Source organism: Rhea pennata, chromosome 8 (assembly GCF_028389875.1).
Source record: "Rhea pennata isolate bPtePen1 chromosome 8, bPtePen1.pri, whole genome shotgun sequence".
Lineage (NCBI taxonomy): Eukaryota > Metazoa > Chordata > Aves > Rheiformes > Rheidae > Rhea > Rhea pennata.
Genome location: NC_084670.1, coordinates 18,919,772 through 18,940,745, shown reverse-complemented (window position 1 = coordinate 18,940,745; position 20,974 = coordinate 18,919,772). Strand labels below are relative to the sequence as shown.

Genomic DNA, 20,974 nt, shown 5'->3' with positions numbered 1-20,974 from the left:
AGGGTCAGTTGCAGGAATTCAGCTTTCAGCTGAACTTGTAATCTTGTTATTTTTAATTAGAAAAGCATTGCTACTCTAAGTTATGGACAGTCTTCCCACAAGCCTGTTTGAACTCACTGTATCCTCATTTGGTGGCACTGAGTAATGTAAGAACAGATTTTTCAGGTTTTTAAAGAGACATGGAACTACTGGGGAGAGTCCAGCGTAGGGCTACGAAGATTATTAGGGAACAGGAGCATCTGCCCTATGAGGAACGGCTGCGAGAGCTGGGCCTGTTCAGCCTGGAGAAGAGAAGACTGAGGGGAGATCTTATCAATGTCTACAAATACCTTGGCGGGAGGGGTGTCAAGAGGATGGGGCTGGACTCTTTTCAGTGGTGCCAAGTGACAGGACAAGAGGCAATGGGCACAAATGGAAACACAGGCAGTTCTACCTGAACATGAGGAAAAACTTCTTTCCTCTGAGGGTCAGGACACTGGCACAGGTTGCCCAGAGAGGTTGTGGAGTCTCCTTCTCTGGAGATACTCAAAGCTCACCTGGACATGATCCTGAGCAATGTGTTTTAGGTGATCCTACTTGGGGTGGGGGGGGTGAGCTAGATGATCTCCAGAAGTCTCTTCCAACCTCAATCATTCTGTGATTTCCATATGTTTTTATCAGCAGTTGGCTTTGAGACAAGCAATTGCCATCTGCAACAAGGAACCTGAGAAACAGAGCAAGGCTTCGTCATTTTACAAAGGTGCTCAGTAATTGATAAGCTTTTTCAATCTCTTTGCACCTTAGAACATAGGAAATATAGGCTCAGTTGTCCGTTGCTGGCTAGAGGAGTAAGAATGAGCTGTGTTTCAAAGCCTGCTACTCTCCTTCTGTCTCTATAGCTGCAGGCATGTTTATCAGATCTTGCTGACATGCAGCACTAAGTAAAATGTTTCCTATTTTTAATATAATAAGTGGTTCTTAATTGTTAGCTAGCTTAGGGAGGAGAGGGCTTGCTGAAGTTTCCTACTTGAGAAAAGTACCTGTATGTCCTGACAAACAAGTCCGAGGAACAAAAAGGACAAAATTCCCTCCAGCTGCTCTCTTGTGATTTTAGAGCAGGGTCAGCATGCGTCAGTCCTGGCCACAGACTAGAGATGGCGACTGCTAGTCTGATCTTCTGAAAAGGAAATGTATTAGGCATAAACATAGTCTTCCATATGCCTCCAGGTAGTGAAGGAGTTAAAACTGGAGAAGATTGCACACAAGTTGCTGTTGAGCTGAAAGCTGCACTGTCACATACTCCCCATCCCTATGGCTGTTGAAAAGATATGTCTGAAAGGAAATCATCTCTCTCCAGATGTACCTGCATCCGTATGTGCCAACAGCCAAAATTCACAATCTCATCTCTGATGATCAAGGAGCAACCTGCCAATAATCCAGTTGCCACAGATAAACTCAAGACATTTTATTGAAAGAAGAGCCCTTTGTATTTAGGTGTAGTGAATGACAAGCGCTAGTGAAGCTGAGCGGGCATGTACCAGGAAAACTTGTATGATTACACTTTTGTGTAGCCTTTGTCTAAACTTTTTGAAGTTTAGACGGCCTATCAAAAAAAGATGCAAGTGCCATGAGTTAGAGGAAGAGGTGTTAGTGGTTTGTAAAAGTACATAATACTGTAACAGTTCAGAGTTGTTTGTTAAATATCTCTCTGCTTAATAGTTTCAGTAGCAGCAATTATAAAATATCATTGAATTGGAAAGGTAGCAATTGAATCTGTGGTTGGTGTATACACTGAATTGGTTAACATGAGACACCTTTCATTTCTGTGGTCTTTAAGTTATTCTCATTAGCCATTAGAAAAGATTTTGAATAGACTCCTTTCACTGTATAATATTGCCCTTTAGGCAACCAATATTATTAGAACTTGTATCAGCACTTTCAAAAGCATATGAAGAACTGAGATATACATTTGCAATTTAAATAGGGAGTGTTTTGCTAAGAAAGTGTCAGAATACAGCTCTGAGATAAGCAAATGTGCTGATATCTGGTCTATGTTTACATGTGTGTTTGTATGCATGCTGTTTACTGGTATATGAATTCCTGTGCAACTGATCATGAAAGTAAATTAAGGCGCTCTCTCTTCTCCTCAAGCAACTGATTTTATAAAGTCTGGAATTTCCTTCTGTGTTATCTTTAACTTACCAAAAGTTTATTATGACTTGCTTTTCAGCAGTAAAATAACAGTGGTAGCGTGGGTAGGATGCTTTAAGGAATTTTAATACAGATTTATTAAAAATACAATTGATTTGAAATGTGTAAGTTATTTTTGCTCTAAGCAGGCATTTAATTTTTTATAGTTTTTTTCCTTTTGGCCCAATATGGAATTCTAATGTAAACGAAGCAGAACACTTCCTGCTGTTGTCTGATTAAAAAGTGCACTTCCATTCATTGTTTCCATGCAACTTCCTATTCCTTCTACAGTAAAGAGGGATAAATCTGAGACAATTTATGGGCTATCTCTGGGGAAGAGAGACTTCCACAATAAAAAGCTTAAATGTTGTTTGAATAATGAGCAAAGAATGTTAGAAATAGTTCTGTTTGCTCATTTCTTCCTCCTTGTACAGTCACGGTTCTGAAGACAACTTGATTCACTAACAGTGATGAAAGCTAAACATGACATTTGGCTCTTCCATGAAGGCTGTTAAGGTATAGCCATTACTATAGCCTGTTTTAGGTACTGCTTGTTAGCTGGAAGAATTCCTCGTCTTTTACGGTTTTGATGTGTGTCTGTGATTAAATTCAGGCAGTTCTGAAATACAACCACTTCCAGGGTGGAACATTGAATCTGGTTAAAGTTGGATATTGTTTAAAAAAGGATAGGTACTTCTTGGAGATTGAGACTTATGCAAGAGGATCAGCTACATTTGAATTTCAGGCCAGTTGCTGGAAGCTTGTCTCTTTTCCACTATTTGAGGATAACAAGGGGAAAAACTCAGCAACCCTTTCTGAAACACAGGTTGACTACTTTGTCTCAGGTCACTGACGTGGAAAAGGAAAGTTGTGCTTTCTGAGATTACTTAAATAAAAGCCAATGCATTCATGCTGTTCTGTTTATACAGACAAAAAGATGCTCTTGTGTTGGAGTGTTTTCCAAACACTCACTTGGGAAAAGAGATGGAAGAGGGAAGGAGAGAGTGTGCGCACGTTTCAGACATGGAAAAATACTGGAGAAAAGTGCCTATAAACAGCATGTTGCTGCAAAACTCAAAGAAAAGAGATTAGAACTCTGATGGTGTTTTTGGTCATAAATAAGTGCAGCAGGGGTTACATAAAATGTAGTTCTTTTGCAGAGGGATACAGGACATCTGTTTTGAAAGACTTCTTTGTTTTCCAGGTACAGATGTTTGTTTTCTAAGATTATGCCTTATGCCTAGTAATGTCATAAAATTGTGCTTAGCAGATGTTAAACCAAACTGATTTTTCATTCATTGCCTTTTTTTTGTTTAATTAGTTTAATAGATGTCTAAACTGAAGTTCATTTTACTCAATGAGAGCCTGACTGTGATTTACATTGACTAGCCTTGCCTTGCTTTCTCAGATACTGAATTGAGTTTTGTTGCATAATACATTACTTTGATTTCTGTCGTTATTAAAAATGACAAAATTTGACATCAATGTCATTTTTTCCATAAAATACTTTCAGTATTATTTGATCCTTTTTATAAGTAGCAGTGCATTGTAACAGAAGATGAATTTAATTTGATTATTAACTTTTCCATGTTAAAGTTGAAATGTCTCAGTCATGATTTGTAATTTAACTTGCATCAATTCTTGCAAAAATGAGATCTGTATAGGCAACACATGATGTCAGATCCACCTCTGCTGCAACAGATAAGATAAACCTCATATTTTTACTACTGGCTAGGAGCAGTGGTAATAGCACTTTTGCAAGACGCTCTCCAGAGAGGCATACACGATCCTTGTGCCTAGAAGGAATGACCAGCTACAGGCATTTGTACCATGCATAACCACAACCCGGAAAGAGTATGGGACACAGCATCTGTAGATCTGAATAATTCTGAAATGGGCAGGTGGGAGATGCTAAATAGGCTTTGCTATGTATAACACAAAGTATCTAGAAAGACTGCAAAAAAATAAAGCATCAAAATACATTGCAGATTAGGGTAAACTTAATTTGATATTGTGATATATTGGAGTGGCAGAATTATTTGTTTAGCATGTGGAATATGCTTGGATGGAGTCTATTACAGTGGAATGAGAGTTAATTGGAGGTGATGATTGTGGGCTGAGAGGACATACAAGTGAGCATTAATACTAAAAGCCCGTGTAAAGGTGAGGTATGCAGGTTAATAAATGATTCCAGAAGGTAGGATTTTTTCTTGGAGAAAGAGGGAAATAAAGCAGGAATGGTGTGATGCACTGGGGCTGCTGATTAGTGGGCTGAGAGTATTGGGCTGAGGATCTTCTGATGTGTTTTTGCATGAGCGGATGTTCTTATATTAATATAACTTGCATGTTTTAACTTCTTCTACAGCTAAATCTTGCCATCTGTGTTGAATATGTCTTGGAGATTTGTTTTTCTTCCCATTAAATTTAATAGTTCTTGCATTTCAAGTAGATTTGGAGTATGAAATATTTTGGATCCCTCTACTAATCTGTTTTGAGATTTATTCATTTATTTTCAAAATTGCCAAAATTAATCTATATGCATGAATATTTTCTCCTATAACTTTAAATCTCTCCCCCTTGCCCCTGTGCTCATTCGGTCAAAAGTACCACAACGAAAAATGCACGTTTCCTGCTGATCAGAATCCTGTGCTAGAAGTGGCAGTTAAAAACAAACAAACAAACAAACAAAAAAACACACAAAAAAACATCCCCGGAAGTTAAGAGTGTAAAGGGAAACCTATCTAGCTATACTGTGTTAGTTTTTCCAGTCTGATGCTTCTGTTGCTCGTGCGTGCACTCTCTCTCTCTCTCTCTCTCTCTCTCTTTTTTTTTTTTTTTTTTAATGTACCCTCTTGGTATTTTTGTCCCTTCTGTCCCTTCTTGCTTAAAAAAAAAATGCAGCCAGTAACTTAGGCTTTCACAAATGAATGAATGAAGGCCTTCACTCAATTTCAGTTCTGCTTCTGGAGAAGTTCACAAGTGTTTTTCTGTTGACTTCAGCTAAAGTATAATCTGCTCTATATTCATTGATACTTGCTAATGTTTTTGGAGTGACTTTTTTATCAGAAAAAGTCTACAGTCCTTGTTGTTGCCGATGAATATCAGACTATACTAAAGCAGAAAAGTGTGACATTCAAAAATACTAAAATTTCTTTCTTTCTGGTTTTCTTCCTTATCGAAGCGATGGCAGATTAGCAGCGGTATCACTCTGTTATTGCTGAGTCTGTAAAAATCTTGTAGTTTTCATATAAATACAGAATTTTAGTAGTGTTCCCCATCTGGGAATGAAAAATTAATATGAGCATTGGTACTTGTTATTGAAGTGAGCATAGATATGCCTCATCTAATATAATTAGTAATATATAGCATTAAAATTAACTATAATTACAGTTTTATGCAGTTTGTAATCTAAAATATGTAAGTACACTCAGTAAGCTAATGCTACAATTTGATTCTTTTCTTCCTTTCAGAAATTGTCATCACTATCCTCCTGTTGTTCCTCCTATTGCTTCCACTCACTACTTTGAAAACAGTAACTCTTGGTGTAAATCTTATGTCAGTTCCTTCCACTTTTACTCCTCAGACAACTGAGTGTAAATGCCTTGTAAGGAGATTTATAATGTAAGGCAGCGGAAATATTGCAGCTTTTATTGTCAGTATTCTCTCAAATCTTCAAAGAGAGCTCATTTGTTGGGTTAAGAAATCGTATTTGTATTAGTGATGGAAGTCTTCTCTACTTGCTATTAGTGAGTTGTTACTTGAATGTACTGTATTCTTCTAGTTTCGCTGAAAGCTTTTGGGGATAATGGTGAGTTTGGTAGTGATTCCTCACTCCTCAACACATGTGCTTGTGGTATGGAAACACATCAATGTTGAATTCACAAGAGAAGATGAGGCTGTGTGTGGCAAGTGATGGAGGAAGTTTAGATTATTTTTACACTCCTTACTCTTACAGCTACATATTCCTTATCACCTTCTTCCTGTTTGTTTCCTCTAATTTCTTTTCTTATCTGCTTACCCATTTACTGAGGTTTCTTTGTTATCTGTGTATAACATTGATTTTTACAAGCAAAAATCTCCAAAAGCCATAGCTTCTCAGGGTAAATCAGGCTGGTTTTGTTATGAAGTAGAGTATTTTCTGTTGTATATTGGTAGTATCCAAAAGGACTGCATTTAGATAGCTAGGGGTTCCTCCTAAGGCTAAGTAGTAAACAGTGTTTAAGAGCCTTAGGAAAAGTAAAATACCTTTCCTGAGTAGGCAGTACTTTTGATTTGAATGTATGTGAGCTATGTGTCATTAGAATCGCTCCTGTAAGTTGTATAGAACAATAAAACCATATTGTCCTGTTCCGCTCCCTGTCCAAATAGTCTGGAAGACACAACAGTAATTCAGCAGTAGATTTATACAAATAAAACATAAAACACACTTCGGACAGTTATCTCTTACCTTGTTTTTGCCTGTTTACCAGTACGAATGTCCAATAGACAAATCTCTCTAACATCTTCCTTCTCTCCTATGTGTTTTACTTCTGGAGGTCACATTTATTTGCAGATGAAAATCACATCATCCAGAAAAAGTTTTGCACAGTCCAGCTCCTTGGTGATGGTGACAGCGGTGGAAATGCTTCTTCACTTCCACAGTGGAAAACACTGCAGTTTCCTCTGTGCTGCTGCCTGTTACTACAAAAGAGCCATGATATTTGCTATAATCTTGTCCTGTCTTTTTCTGTGTCTCAGGTCTTAAGGCTGCTTGCCAAAATGAATGATCCTGAGTAGGAATGTCTTACCTAAGGTCTTCTGTCTTAAGACTGTGAAGTGCTTTGGTCATGGTCATCTGTAGCCAAAACTGCTCTTTGCATTAATGGTGGAGGAACTCCTCTAATATCCATCTGAGTATTTGAATAACCAGGGATTTGGCCTCCCAAGTGGTCTTTTGTGAAGGAGAGCAAAGAAAGGAATTTAGTCATGGCCCATAATAAATAAGTAAAAATGATATATATTTTCTCTTTGAATGACAAGCATAGCTTTTCTTTGTAGATTCTTCTTTGCCTGTATCTATGGGCATAGTTTTTTTTGATATAAGTGAGAAACCCTTGATGTGAAGGAGGTTAAACGGGTGGTAACAGTTCTTCCCTGTAGGGTAGTGGCCCTTTGCCCATACACTTATGCAGATTGTAGGAAGAAGTTTTACTAAATCTGCTTAAGGTTTTCAGTTCATGAGAAAATGACTTCTCTTGTTTTCTAGAGCCCCTGTTGTCATACCAAGGTATGTTTGGGGATCTTGTTCCTTTTTTTCTTTTTTTTTCCTAGCTCCAACCATGATTGTCACTGAGTAGCATAAAAAGAAATGTCCTTAAATTAACCTTCTCCAGAAGAACTTTTCTGAAGGCCTCTCATTTGGACGTTGTGAAATCTCCGCTTTGATAGTTAGCCCTCTCCAAGACTTGCTTTTCAAGTGTTGGAAGTGATGAATCCTACGATGATCTGCAGTGCTGATACAGTAATTAATATTACTTCATACCTGACAGTATAGAGATCCCTGGTGTCTCTTAAGTCTAGATTTTAAATATTTTTGTCTTTATTATGTAAAATGACTAGATTTGTGTCATTCCCTCATTCAAAAAACACTTAGAATAAATCTGTCCTTCTGAGGAGTGTTGTATCCCCTCAGCGGGCTTTGTAGCCTCTTGCACGGCATCTGGGAGCCAGGCTAACGCGCTGCCCAACCCGCAGTGCAGATTCAGGCGATTTGCAGGAGATGGCCACACTTTTCAGTTGACCGCACTGTAGAAACCCCCATAGAATAGATCAGAAAGTATATTAGCTTATATTATTTGAATAAAATCCCTCATATTTGTGAGTCGGTCTTGGGTTGTGGTATTCTGTTGCTTCCCATCTCTCCTCTATTTCTACTTCTTTATTGCAACAGAACTCATTAGTTGCATGGAAATGAGAATGCTGAAATTGTACTGAATACATTCCAGATGTTTGTATCAAGCAAGACTGGATTTACATTAAGATTTCTTTAAAAATACTCCTGTTAACTGGAGGTGGAAAACAGTTTAATACTGAACTGTTCTCTGAAATTCTGAATTCTCTCTAAATTTACCATCATAGAACACACATAGGAGAACATATATTAATTGGTGGTTATATACCTGACCTGCTTTCCATCTGCAAAAGGCTTTACAGGCATTAAGCAATTAATTGCAGTAAGATCCAGGATTTGCTAACGAGGTTAAATGAATACATAGTCCAAAGCAGTGATAGCTGAGCCAAAGCCAAATAATGACTGTGTGCGCGTGTGTTTGGGTTTTCGGCAGAGAAAGGACTGCATTCCAGAGGCCTGAAGCCACACCAGGGTACATAAACTGGAGGCTGAAGATCTGAGCCGTGCTTTTCCACTCCGAGTGCCAGTTTGATAGGCACAAGGAGCAAGAGAGCACCCGCGCCGGTGGGAAGGTGGTGAGGTGATCCGGATGAGTGAACTGGACGCCAGGCCGGGATCGTGCCGAACTGGAGCAGGGCGCCAGCGGGGCAGGTGCAGGCGGCGGCAAGAGCCGTCGGCGGGCCTGCGCCGGGCGGCTGGGGAGACGGGTGCTGGCGCGCGCGCGGCGGGGCAGCGGCGCAGCACGGCCCGGCCCGGCCCGGGCGGGACAGCGCCGAGGTTTCGCGGCCACGTTCGGGTGCGAGCGGCTGTGCTGAGGGGATAAACGGTCGGGTCGGTGGTGTCGTAGAAAGGGCTTCGTCTGCTTTTTCAGAGTTGTAAGTACGCACTTTGTAGGATATGAACTACAGAGAGGAAGTAGCTGGCTTTCTAGTCAGGAGGAGGAGACAGGAGGGGAGGAAGATAAGCAACAGGATGAGCCTGCGAGGGAGCCAAGGAGGCGGGAGCCCTTAATCGGGAGGAAGGCGAGCTCGCGGTGCCCGCGCTGGAGTGCAGGTACCCCGGAGCAGCACCCGGGGCGAGAGCTGTGGGTGCAGTCGGTAGTGCTGGAAAAAAACACTGTTAATGAGTGTTTAACGAATAGCTCAGACAGACCTGGGGTGTGGGTTGTGTAAGAAGCTGTGTAGAATAAAATGGAGCCAAAACAGGGAGGAGGTGGCAGAAAGACCTGGCTTGTGTCACGTCCTGAGTGTCAGTGGACCTTGTGATACTGAAGCAAGTTTTTCTTTAAGTTGGCACTAGCTCTACATAAGCATGTTTATGCTCCTCGTGGCACTAAAGCTCAATTTAGTGGTTGGACAAATATGCAAACCTCTGTGCACCAAGGTTTTCATTTGGTACTGCAAGCACCCGTAGGAGAAATAATGTTCCTGAAACTCCTGGGATTTCCTAGGAAGCGTAATGCAGAGGCAGGTCTTGCCTGCCCGAGCGTCTGGGCAAAACCTCGGAGAGCTGCAGCAGCTGGAGCGAGCCTCTCTAACTCGCCCCGGCACACGTCCTTCGGTGCGCGTGGAGTGTGAGTGCAGTGGAAATAACCTCCCGTGGCTGTTCCGCTCTGCGGCTCGGGTATTGAGGGCTGTTATCTCAATCAGTGCTGAGGCCAAACTCCGCTCTGCAATTAAAGCAGCTCTTCCAAAAGAAGTAACTCCCCTTCTTGCTCCCTCCCCCAAAACGTTGGTTTCTTATGCCGAGTGACTCAGAACGGCTCTGTTCGGAGGCAGAGGGTGCACAGAGCTGACAGGGGTCACAGTGAATCAAATAAAAGCGGTGCGTAAAGCACACGTGTGATGGCGCTGCGCGGGAGCGGGGCTCCTCGGGGAGGAGAGAAGGGAGCCAGGCGGGAGGCGAGGCCGGACCGGGCCGTGCCCCGGCTGCCTGGGCCGTGCCCCGGCTGCCTGGGCCGTGCCCCGGCTGCCTGGGTGCGCGCCAGCCCCGCTCTGGCAGTCGTGGCGCCGCGCTGGCCTGAGCCCTGCTGGGGCTGGTGGCGGCGCGCGGCTCCGGCAGCAGGCCTGGCCCGCGGCCAGCGCGGCGGCGTGGGCATGCCCCGCGCTGCCCTTCCTCGCGCAGATAAGCTCGGCCGCACGCGGCTCTCCGGGGCGGGAGCTGCTGCTCTGCTGAGGAGTGTTTTCATTTCGCAAGTCGAGCGGACTGCCTTGCGGAGGGGTGGTGTGGGAGGCCGTTACGGACAACGTGTCAGGGCAGCGTTAAAAAAAAATGTTTGTTTTTAATCAAATTGAGTGTCACTGCTTGGGCAGTCGTATTTCATATCGATATTCTTAAGAAGTAAATAAACCGCAGGACTCCCAAGCTGGTGCTCAGTGCAGCTACCAAACCAGGCAGCAGAGCGGGAGGTTTGTTTATCCCCGCGCCCCTGGCACAGGCGTGTGTCGTCTGTGCCCCCAGCGGTGCCTTTTGCAAATCCGCCTGTTCCCTGGGAGCTGGCGGTGGTGTCCTCGGTGCCCCTGGCTTCCAGCAGCTGCCCCTGCCCCAGGGCAAGGCACTGCCAACATCTGACTGTCCTCAGCGGCTTTGCCTTTTCCAGATAAAGCCTGTTTTAGGATGGGCTTTTGGACTTCTGAATGGCCAGCTGGTAACTCTGCGTTGTCTTTGCAACCAGCAAAGTGTAGGTCAGCGCCACTATGATAAGTAAACATAAGCAGACCCAATGAAATGATCGCTAGCGTTACAGCAGTTGGATGCAGACCTTACAAACCTGACCGACAGAGCTCTGCTGTTTGATCGTTTCAGGATTTTCTTTCATTTTGAACTTTTTTCCAAGAGAAGCATTTTCTTTTTAATTGCAAATGTATACTAACCAGAAAAATCATATTTCTAGGTTGTGTCCATCTTTTATATATCGCTGCCTCTGAACTGGAGTTCATCTGGGTCTGGTACTTATCTGCCTGACTTTGGGGCAAGCAGAGTTTAAGTCAACTGACTTTCTCCTGTGACCTTCTGAATCAAAAACATACTGTATCTGGTCCTGTCAGGGGTGGGTTTGAACCATTTTGGAAAAGCAAGACTGCTTTTTGTAAATATTTGTCTTTCTTTAATTTCCTGAGATATACTTTAAATGTAAACTGCTTCGTATGCTTCAGCTCTTGTGCTATCTTGCTGTATCACATCACACTGTCTCACATACTGCATACGAGTATGGCACTATATCATGCTGTGGTGGTTATTTGAAAGGGCGTACACTCTGTTTTGGACTAGATATCTGTTATCAGTGTAGATAATTGCTGTCAGACACAAAATAGACTCAGTAAACAAACATTTCATTTTATCGTGTGATAAATGTCTGCTGTTTTGTGCAATGTATTGGAACAATGTTCTCTATAAATCAGCACTGCTTCCAAAGCAACAAATCCAACTCTTCCAAATCCTTCCTAATGTAATTACTTTATACTAGAGATTAACTTTTCATTGTTATGTATATACATAGTTGCATTTTTCAGTGTTTGGAGATAACAGTGTTTGACATAAATAAGCCAGGTCTAAGAATAACCAATTTCTCCCACTACGCTCACTGCTCTGTTCTTTTTTTCTTTGGGTGGTATTATTACTATTTTTTAATCCTTCATTTTCTCCTGGGTAAAGGCGAGACTATATCAGTTCTGGAGTACATACTTTTGATTAAGACTTTCAGAAATAAATGAATTAATGATCTACCACACATAGGAAAACTTGAAATGGAAATAGGAGTAAACTTCATAATGTGGATAAGGAACATGAAGTCTCTGTGTTCTCATTGATTTTATGACCAAAAGGTGATTATAGTTTGACAAGTGTAATTAATATTTTGTTCTTTTCACTGAACAATGGGTATCTGTGACTTCCTCTGCAGGTCCTGTGCCTAGAAGCGAGTGTGTCTTATCGCCTGTTAATAATTCGCACCCAGTCCATGCCTTATTGGAGAGTTTTACAGTCTTATCCGGCTGTGCAAGCCGAGGCACGACAGGCCTGCCACAAGAGGTGCACATCCTCAATCTCAGAAATCCAGAGGAAGGTCTTGGCCATCATGAAAGTGAGGTAAAAGGGGAAATTACTTTTCTTCCAGATCCCTGACTACTAGTGTGCCTGCAAATGGGATTGTTCTACTGTAATTTGCTGAATAAAGTTACTTCTGAACTGTGAACAGAAAGATTACAAAGAAGCATGTGCAATTTGCATTGGGTACTGTTCACCCATGCTTTGCATGTCATAGGAGTAAACCATTTCCATACCCAGTCATTCTCCCCGTCACCTTTCACAACCATGAAATATGCTGTAGGGTGGTGGGGTGGATGAAGGAAATAAGAAACAGATTTAGATCTACAAGAGGCTTTTACAGAATAGACTCTCCTCAAAGCCAGATCGTTTACCTAAATGTGTTGTAAATTAACATGAATACCTTTGAATCCCTGCCATGACCACTATAAACAAATATTTAAGTTCAGATTCTTTTACCTCTGCAATACATCCTTAATTCTTTGCTGTGGGGGAATGCAGTTCAGAAAGCAAGTGTTGCTGACTATGGTAGTTCTTAAGCACAGTCCAATTATTTATTTATGTGTGTTGCACTCAGAGGGATTGGCAAGAGCTTTAGTTGCTCTGAAAGCGACAGCGCAAGAAGAAAATTTTTGATGTTAACTTGTGCAGTATTGTTGTTTACTCTGAAAACAGAGCAAAATAGGGAGCCCAAGTAGAAAGAAAACATCACATGTCATGACAGCTGAGTTGCTTAGTCCTTGTATGTACATTATTATACAAAATAAATCTGCAGTGCTGCTTCCTGTGAGAGCAGTGTGTGTGTACTTAATTAGCAGAATTTGTAATGAGAGAAGAAAGATGATGATCCAGCAGGATGAAGCTTAGAAACAGAGGGTCTAAATCTGTGTTGAAAGAACTTCCAAGAGGAGTCTTTTGATATGTTTTAAATACAGGCAGTTGCTCGTGGCCGTAATGGAAGCCTTTCCATTGACTTCAATAGCAGCCTTGTTGGTTTGTGGTGTGTTCAGCTGAATGTGTATTGTATGCATCCGTGGAACTTCAGCTGCTGTGTATGTTTTCTGTATTTACGCTGTCTGAAAAGTCCAGTGTGAATGAAAAGGTTATTTATTTTCTTTTTAGTAGGCGTGTCATTGGCTGCCCTTAATCAAAAATGTCAGATCTGCTTCAGTTTAACTGTCATGGAAGGAATAAAAAAATTACACTTACTTCTTTGTGGTGCTTGGAATGATTTTTTTTTTTTTTAATGTCGTTCTAGAGTTTGCAAGGCATTGGATTATCAGCCTGATGATTGTACTGTTAATGCCTGCAAAAATTTAGGTACAGCCAGTTCTCTGGGCATGAAAAAAAATGTTGCAATTGGAATATGTTCTTCCTTTTTTCAGAATTTCAGCTATGAAATTCAGTAATTTCATAGCTTCCTATGAAAACTAAACAGGCTTTGTGGGGGGTGTCTGTGTTTGTGTGTGTGAGAGAGAGAGTACCTCTCCCATCCCCCCAGGAACTTATAAATACATTGCCAGGTCTGAGACAAATTTGATATGAGGGATTGGTCTCCAAAGGTAGTCACAAGTTTTGTGAAAATGGGCACAAGAGCAGAGACCTGACAGTGCCCTTGCCGGGGACATGCTGCAGTGTGTGCTTGCAACAGTCTAATACCAAAGGATGTCTGGGGGTGGGGGGAAAGCCAGCTTCAGTTGGCGTTTGTACCTCCAGAGAGGCCAAAATCAATCAAATGCCCAGCTCAAATTCACATTAAACCAAATTCCACTCTCTTATGATGCTCCTAACGCTATTTACTTAATGGTCCTGTTCCTGCAGTTGTGCGCACACAACGTGCGCTGGAGTCGTGTGTGCGCAAGGCTGCAGCCTGTGCCACCACTGACTCATCATCCTCACAGAATGATAGAAGATGCAAATATTGGGCTTTAGATAAAAATAGTTGCTGTCTAGCAGAAGGCCTTTTGTGCCTCGTCTAACTTGCTTATGTTAAGCGATTTGTCCGAATCTGTCTCTTCTGTGTACTTCTGTTGTATACCAAAGTGTAGAGCATAGACTATAATTTGTTAGCCTTAGCCCCTAGCCGCCTTCTCCCATCTCCCAGCCATTTCCCAGTCCCAGCCCTTGGAGATGACTGCGCTGAAAATGAGCAGGAAGCTAGAGACAGGCTTGCTGGCGACAGCATACGGCAGAAGAGCGTAAACAACTTGAACAGATCAGATTTTACTTATAGGATAAGAGTCTGAAAACAAAGCAGAGCAAATGTTATCTTTTCTGTTATTGTAAAAATCAACTCTAAGTGCCCTTTTGTATTAACATGAAATGTATCCATCACCTCAAGTTAAATTAGTTTGATTTACCAGTTGTGGAATTTCCTGTTGTTTGCAAATGCTGATAGCAAAGGTAGAGATCTGTTTATCATACAGTATTTCCAATATACTCCAGAATAAAAATAGTATTTTTGTTTGACAGTACATTAGCTAGAATCCACAGCTTTTAAAGTATGTTTAAAATAAATTACACGTTTCTGGGTTGACTGATGTTCTGATGACATAGAATGCAAGATCTGAAAATCTTTAAACGAGGACTTGCTTTGGGGGAGGAGGTTGAGTTTTATTTTGTTTTTAACCTGCCCTGTACTAGATGCTGCTAAATTACACATTCCTTACTTGCTGGGAGGAGTATAAACTTCCCGTAGCAAATTCCTTGGAGGGCTCATGCATTAAACATACTTGTGCAGTTATCCTGGTTCTCATAAATATGCAACATCTATGTGTGCATTAATTTAACTTGCTCTGACATTTTTGTAGAATATGCAGATGACAACAAGCATTCTCAAATTTAAAGATAGGAGGAGTGGCTGTTGCCAAGGGGAGGGCATGACACAGGCATGCGTTCTTCCTATAATTATATACAGATTTTTCTACAGAGATTAATATGGCTTGGATGTTGGTTTTTCTTCACTATAAGCTGAAATTAATATCTGGACTGGAAATGTGCAGGGTTATGTATTCCTGACTGCCTTTGCAAAACTAAATCACAGATTTATCACTCCCGAGTTAAGGCTGAAATCTAGTAAGTATAGGGTCATATCATGAAATGCTGCATCATGTCTGCAATTTTCAAGGAGTTTATTTCTATTTCACTTCACTAGTCTCTTCTGGGAGTAAACATCTCATTTGTTGAAACTGTCAAGACATTTTCTTTGAGAAAGGGCACTAAAAGTGCCAATGGATTTCAGGTATTTCTTAAAGTGCATTTTATCGTAATTCATATTGGCCATGCTTTATCGTAGGAAATAGAATACGGGCGCATGTAATAGCCACAAGTGTTTATATTGAGCTTGGCATGAAAAATGCAATGCCTTTTTTGTTTGTTTTATTTGATCAAATATTCCTGGGGAAGTGAGTGCATGTGTGAATTTCTGTAGCAATCAGAGCCTCAGCTGAAAGCCAGGAACTACTGAACACTTAACAATAACTTTCTCTTTGGCTTTGGCTAGCTTCTCTGCTTCAGTTTCCCATTTTTTAGAAGAGAGATGCTTGCTTTTTCATGAAACTTCTCGTGCTGTTATGAGAAACAATTGTTTGTGAAAGTGCTGTGAAACTACAGATATGCAGCAGAAAAATGTATGTAAGAACTTAAATATTTTAAGATGAATGTCACTCCCTAATTGGTATATTATCAACTCTTACCTTTGTGAAGTATTCTTTTATTCTACCAGTCAGTTAAATTTCTCTGAGCTTCTTCAGGCACGCAGCCATGATTGAAATAGCTAAGCGGGGGAGAGGGGAAATATAAAATTAATCTCATGTGAATACTTAGGACTGAATACATCTGAATACATGGAATCAGAATTCCTGGCAATGGATTCACTATTGTTTTCATTGACATCCTCATCCTAAGTAGCTTTAGATGGTATGCCTGATACAGATGTTCAACATGTGTTATGTGAAAAGAAGGCAGGAAAATCAAGGGCTTATCTTATTTTTATAATTTTGGGTAGCACCACTGAGGCTGGACTAATTCTACTGAATTTCTTTTCCTTGTTAAATCAGTGTAATTTGGTAATGAATTCATAATAAAAAAAGTTCCCCCTTGAGAATACATATTAGGGGGTACAGTTTTGGTTTTGCATTGTGCTGGTACATGTTCTAGTTTTTGCATGCTTTCCAGGCACATGTGCTGATGTATGCACTTAAAATTGCCTGAACTGTATGTACCAAGCTTTAAACTGTTTCAAGTGCTTGCAGATACACTAGCCAGTGGCTCACATCAGCTTCTATGTTGTTTTGTATAAATGCACGTGGAGTTTGGGCAACTGTGCCTCTGGTGTTTTGCCGTCTTCCCAACAGAGATTATTCAGCTGTCTGTTCATCTTCCCTGTTAGATGATATTCTTGCAGAAGTGTGCACACGTGTGTGAATTATGAGGTGGAATTCCATTGCCTTCAGTACAAAACTGTTCCCAGTGTGGAAGTCTCTGGGGAAGTATTAGTTTGGCATTTTAAATATCTCTTCGCTATTTCCACGCTACTTCTTCTAACTTCAAATATTTGGACAGCTACCACGCTCCCCTCCTCGTACTTCCTTTAGGTTGTACATGTTAACTTTATTCTTTCTGCATAGTTTGTATCTCGTAATTGGCTTGTGATCTTTGCTTTGCTTTGGGTTCTAGATTTTTTTCTTTTTTTAGTTACTGTTTTCAAAACTAGTTTGCTTAAACTGCTTAAATTACACCATGAGGGCCTTAGCAAAGCTATATCAAGGAATATACTTTGCTTCCTACTTAGGCACCTGGGGACAACCTTAAGATACAGCTTTGATAAAAGATTCGCTTTTGGATTGCACTTTGAAGACCCTAACCTGCTGCACGGGAGCCGTGACCAGGGGCTTGTGGTGTTGGGTCAGTAGCAGGAAGGGCAGAGAATTCCAGGTGTGTTACTTGACAGCTGTAGTTAGCAAAGTTCTTGCTAACTAGTCATTTGCTTTATTTTGTTTTATATTTATTTCTTTAAAGTGCATTTGTTAAAACATGTTTCCGTTTAGTGCCAGTCAGATATCCCCTTAAATTGTTTTTTGTGATTTCAGAATTCAGATACAGTAAAAATAAGATCAGGCTTTTTTCCCACCGTGGCTTTTGAGTGCCGAGCTCATGGTGTCAGCTTGACTGGCAACACTAAAATTGACAAGAAAGCAAGAAAGTTGGGTTAGTTTGAGTTTTTCAAATGCTTTGCAGCATGGGCTTAAAAAACAACTGGCAAGCTCCTCTAACTAACCTGATTCTTGTTTCTTTTCTCCTGAGTATTAAAAAAAAAAAAAAAAAAGACTATTTTCAGTAGCATCCTACTGAAATGAGACGCTCCAGAATGAGAAGTTTATTTTACTTATATGTGACTAAACTGTTGAGTAAGGTTGCAGTTTCATCTTTAATACTGTGTGAGTGCACTGCCAGATCACTTGGCCATACAAATTTACTATGGGCTGTGATCATGCTTCTAGTGAGCTGACCGGAGCACGTGGTACAGAGTTTGGGCTGGGAAGTAAAGGACATGTTGCTTGTTTTGCCAGACTGCATCGTATCTGCACTGTGCCCAGTTAGCTTAGTGCAGCGGGAAGCCTACGCAGCAGCACCTGGGCATGTTTGGTAGTGCTGGTTGGCCAACGGCCTTTTTTGAAGAAAAACAGTTGCTGTTCTAGAAGAAGCTTTCAAAAAGAAAACAAAGCACTGTGCCTCTGCCAAAATAAATATTGAATCTCAACACTGTAACGGCGCTTTGTTTATTTGGCTTCTCCACGTTGTGAACACCTTTGCTGGGCTGTAGCTAACTGGCAGCAGCCTTACAAGTGGCAATGCAACCATATGCAGTTTTTGAAGGAATGACATGGACTGCTTATTTTAAAATGGCATGAAAGAGGAGAGGTGCTTCATGATTGCCAAGTCTGGGGATGAAGAGGAGGTGGAAGAAGTGGACATGCTTAGTCTTTCTGGGGATGGATAAATCTGAGTTGAGACTTCAGCTGAGAACAATAACTTGGTGGTAAAGGATCTCGTTCCAAGTGTGGGAAGGCATCCTCTACCCGTACTACAGTATGGGGAAGGTGTTTGGTGAATGCCTAGGCTGAGCTTGTCTGACTTGATGAATCAGCCAAGGTGTCTGAAAGGTGTCTTTCAGGAAAGATGGCCTTTGTCGCTTGGAGTCCAACACCCCCCTGAGGCCTGCAGTCCAGCAGGTCAGTGCTGGCAGTTGACAGACCCCGGAGTAGTTTGGGATGGACCTTCGGGGTTTGGGAAGTTCTTGCCCCATGCTCCCTGTGCACAACTACATGGCTGTTGTCTGCTGTTCTGTAAGTTTGTTGCTTTGAACATGGTAGTCCATCATCACATGTGTCTTTTGATCCTGAGTATTTTCCAAAGCTTGCCTGCAGCCTCTGGTAGCTCGGCTGTCTCACCACAGAGCAGTCCAGTGGTTGTTACTCCCTTTCCCCCACAGTCCTGCCAAAGAGCCTTTTCTGTCTAATAGCTTAGGAGTGTAGACTTTTTAGATTTACTGAAGGAATTAAGAAAAGAAAGATGAGAAGAGAGAAAGAAAACACAGAAAACTACAAGAAACTAGTGGGGTCTGTTACGCAGAGCTATTCACGGGTATGTTAGAAGGGTCTGAAAGGTTCCTGAAACTCTTCAGGGCCTTGAAGTGACAAGCAGAGGGTGTGGAAGCCAGGTCCCTGGGAGGATTTGGATCCCAGGAGGCGTGGGCCAAGCCATGACTGTATGAGAAGTGTTTTTGTTGTTCTGTGAGATGGCAGTCTGGCGGAGTTTGCCTGCCCCATGAATCCCCTGCCTGGGAAGATGAGGGGAATGAAGAACGGGGAATGGGCTAGAGGGGTCGGTGTGAGAGTTTGAGCAGATGAAGAGAACTGAGGTGGCTGCAGGGATGCTCGTGTTCTCCTGGTCTTCCTTGCTTCTTGGAAGGGATGTTAGCACATGTCATTGCCACCAAGGCAATTCCTGGCCATTTCTCTAAGCTTGCCCGACCTTGTCTACCTACTTCATGATTGCATACGTTTTGTCTTCCTGAGTTTTCTCCCATGGCTCCCAAGGCACCTCTTTTTACTCAAGCCAGCAGAGTCTGGTGATGTATTCTTAGTGCTGTCCCTGCACAGTGTGCTTGTAGGCACTCTAAACTTGAAAATAGGGAGCAGTGATCACTGCAGAGAAGCTGACTGTCTAAGGAAACTTTATTTTCCCCTGATTTTACTTTCTGAAACCTGTGTGGCTTGGGCATGATACAGTTAGGAGAGAGAGGAGTGAAGGTCTGGAGGAGATGGGGATGCACTGTTTAGGAGGTGCAGGCTGGCAGCAGGAGGGGAGATGTGACTGTGTGCCTGGGCTGGTTGGAGTCTGGAGTGACTGAGTCAAGAGCGAGGCACAAGTAAATTGTTTGGCAGTAGGTGGATGAAGGGTAGAGACCAGCAAGCACCCAAGTGAGAGAAGTGCTGCAGCCTAGGCCAGGTCTGGGGTGGGGGGCTGGCATTGTCCAGAGTCCATGACATGGCACCACTGAGCCAAAAAAGGGCAGAAAATCAGTGGTGAAGGGTTTCCAGGCTTTTCTGGAGCCTTTTTTTTTTTTTTTTTTTTTTTTTTTTTTAAAAACACATTCTAGATTACAACAATTAGCAGGAAGCTGCTACTTGAGCATTTTCTGATGGCCTTTTACCTGTAGAGTGACCTTACTCAGCACTTTGTGAGGGTGCATTTTTAATGAAATGCTAGGCATCCATAGACCATAGAGTAAGGACCATAGAAAAAGGTAATTCCATTAAGCCATGTGGTGAATTGCTCAGATCTCTCTCAGATTTGATGCCATGTCTTCTGAAATACGTGTGTACAGCTACTATAGTAATATGAAACATACCTTAACTGCATTGAGTGATGGACACTCCATTGCTATGTCAAAAAAAAAAAAAAAAAAAGGCTATTCAAGCCTCCACCTCTGAGCCTTCACAACCCTCTCTCCCCTTTTCTCTTTGTGAGCACTTCGAGGCATCTGTGCTTGCATAAAATCCAGCCTTTTTTTAATATGGCTTTTTCATCTTGTTTGCTCTGGACTGCAGTATTTGTGGGTTGTTTTCAGTGAGCTCAGGAATTGCTGGTCACTGAGTTTGGCAATCATTTCAAGTTCTACCCACTAGAACTGCCAGAGGAAGTCATGTCGGCCAGAAGAGCCTGTTTGTGCAGAGCCTGGTGTCCTGCAGAAGCATCGCTTGATGCACATCTACTCTTAAAGAGGCAGCAGTGACTTCCCACGACTCGGAAAGTGCTGTGCAAACCCTCAGCATTTTCTGTTTTTAGAAATGGAATGGTTTGTTATGCACAGAAAACGAAACCTATTCTCAGTTTTACAAAGCTGCATGGAATGGTGTGTGAAGCAAAGCCGAGGCTTGCCACAAAAGGCTAAAGGGTTCAAAAGAAAAAATGTCAGCGTGACTTCTATGATTGCTTGAATCTTTCGGGTTTTTTGACTGTTATTTAAAGTGACTTGTTGGAAGCAGGAAGTTGGACTCTTTTACTGATATTTGTTTTCCTCTGCTCTGTGTGCCTGTAGATGCCGTTTTGTTATTGCAGGATTATAGAGAGAACTGGGCTGCTGCCACAGCCTTTGCTAGAAGGACTTTTTTCCTCCTCTTTGTTACTCATGGGCATATCAGCCTGTGCGTGCGCGCACACACACACTCTTTGATCATAAACTGTGATTCAAATTCTTGTTTTCCAATTTCTTCCTTTTATCTGACATGCCTTGGAGTATTTATAAATTACTACTTTGTCTATAGCTATTTTCCTCAAGAAAAGATAATTAAGAAAGTGATAGCA

General features: G+C 41.8%; 1 protein-coding gene across 1 annotated transcript in view; it reads left to right on the top strand.

Moving 5' to 3' along the window:
- The window catches only part of TGFBR3 (transforming growth factor beta receptor 3), a 126,598-nt gene that overhangs the window by 38,913 nt on the left and 66,711 nt on the right, over positions 1-20,974 (top strand). Inside the window, exon 3 of the mRNA XM_062581355.1 lies at positions 11,961-12,145. Within this exon, the coding sequence (XP_062437339.1) occupies positions 11,961-12,145 (185 nt within the window). The remainder of the gene's footprint in view (positions 1-11,960; positions 12,146-20,974) is intronic.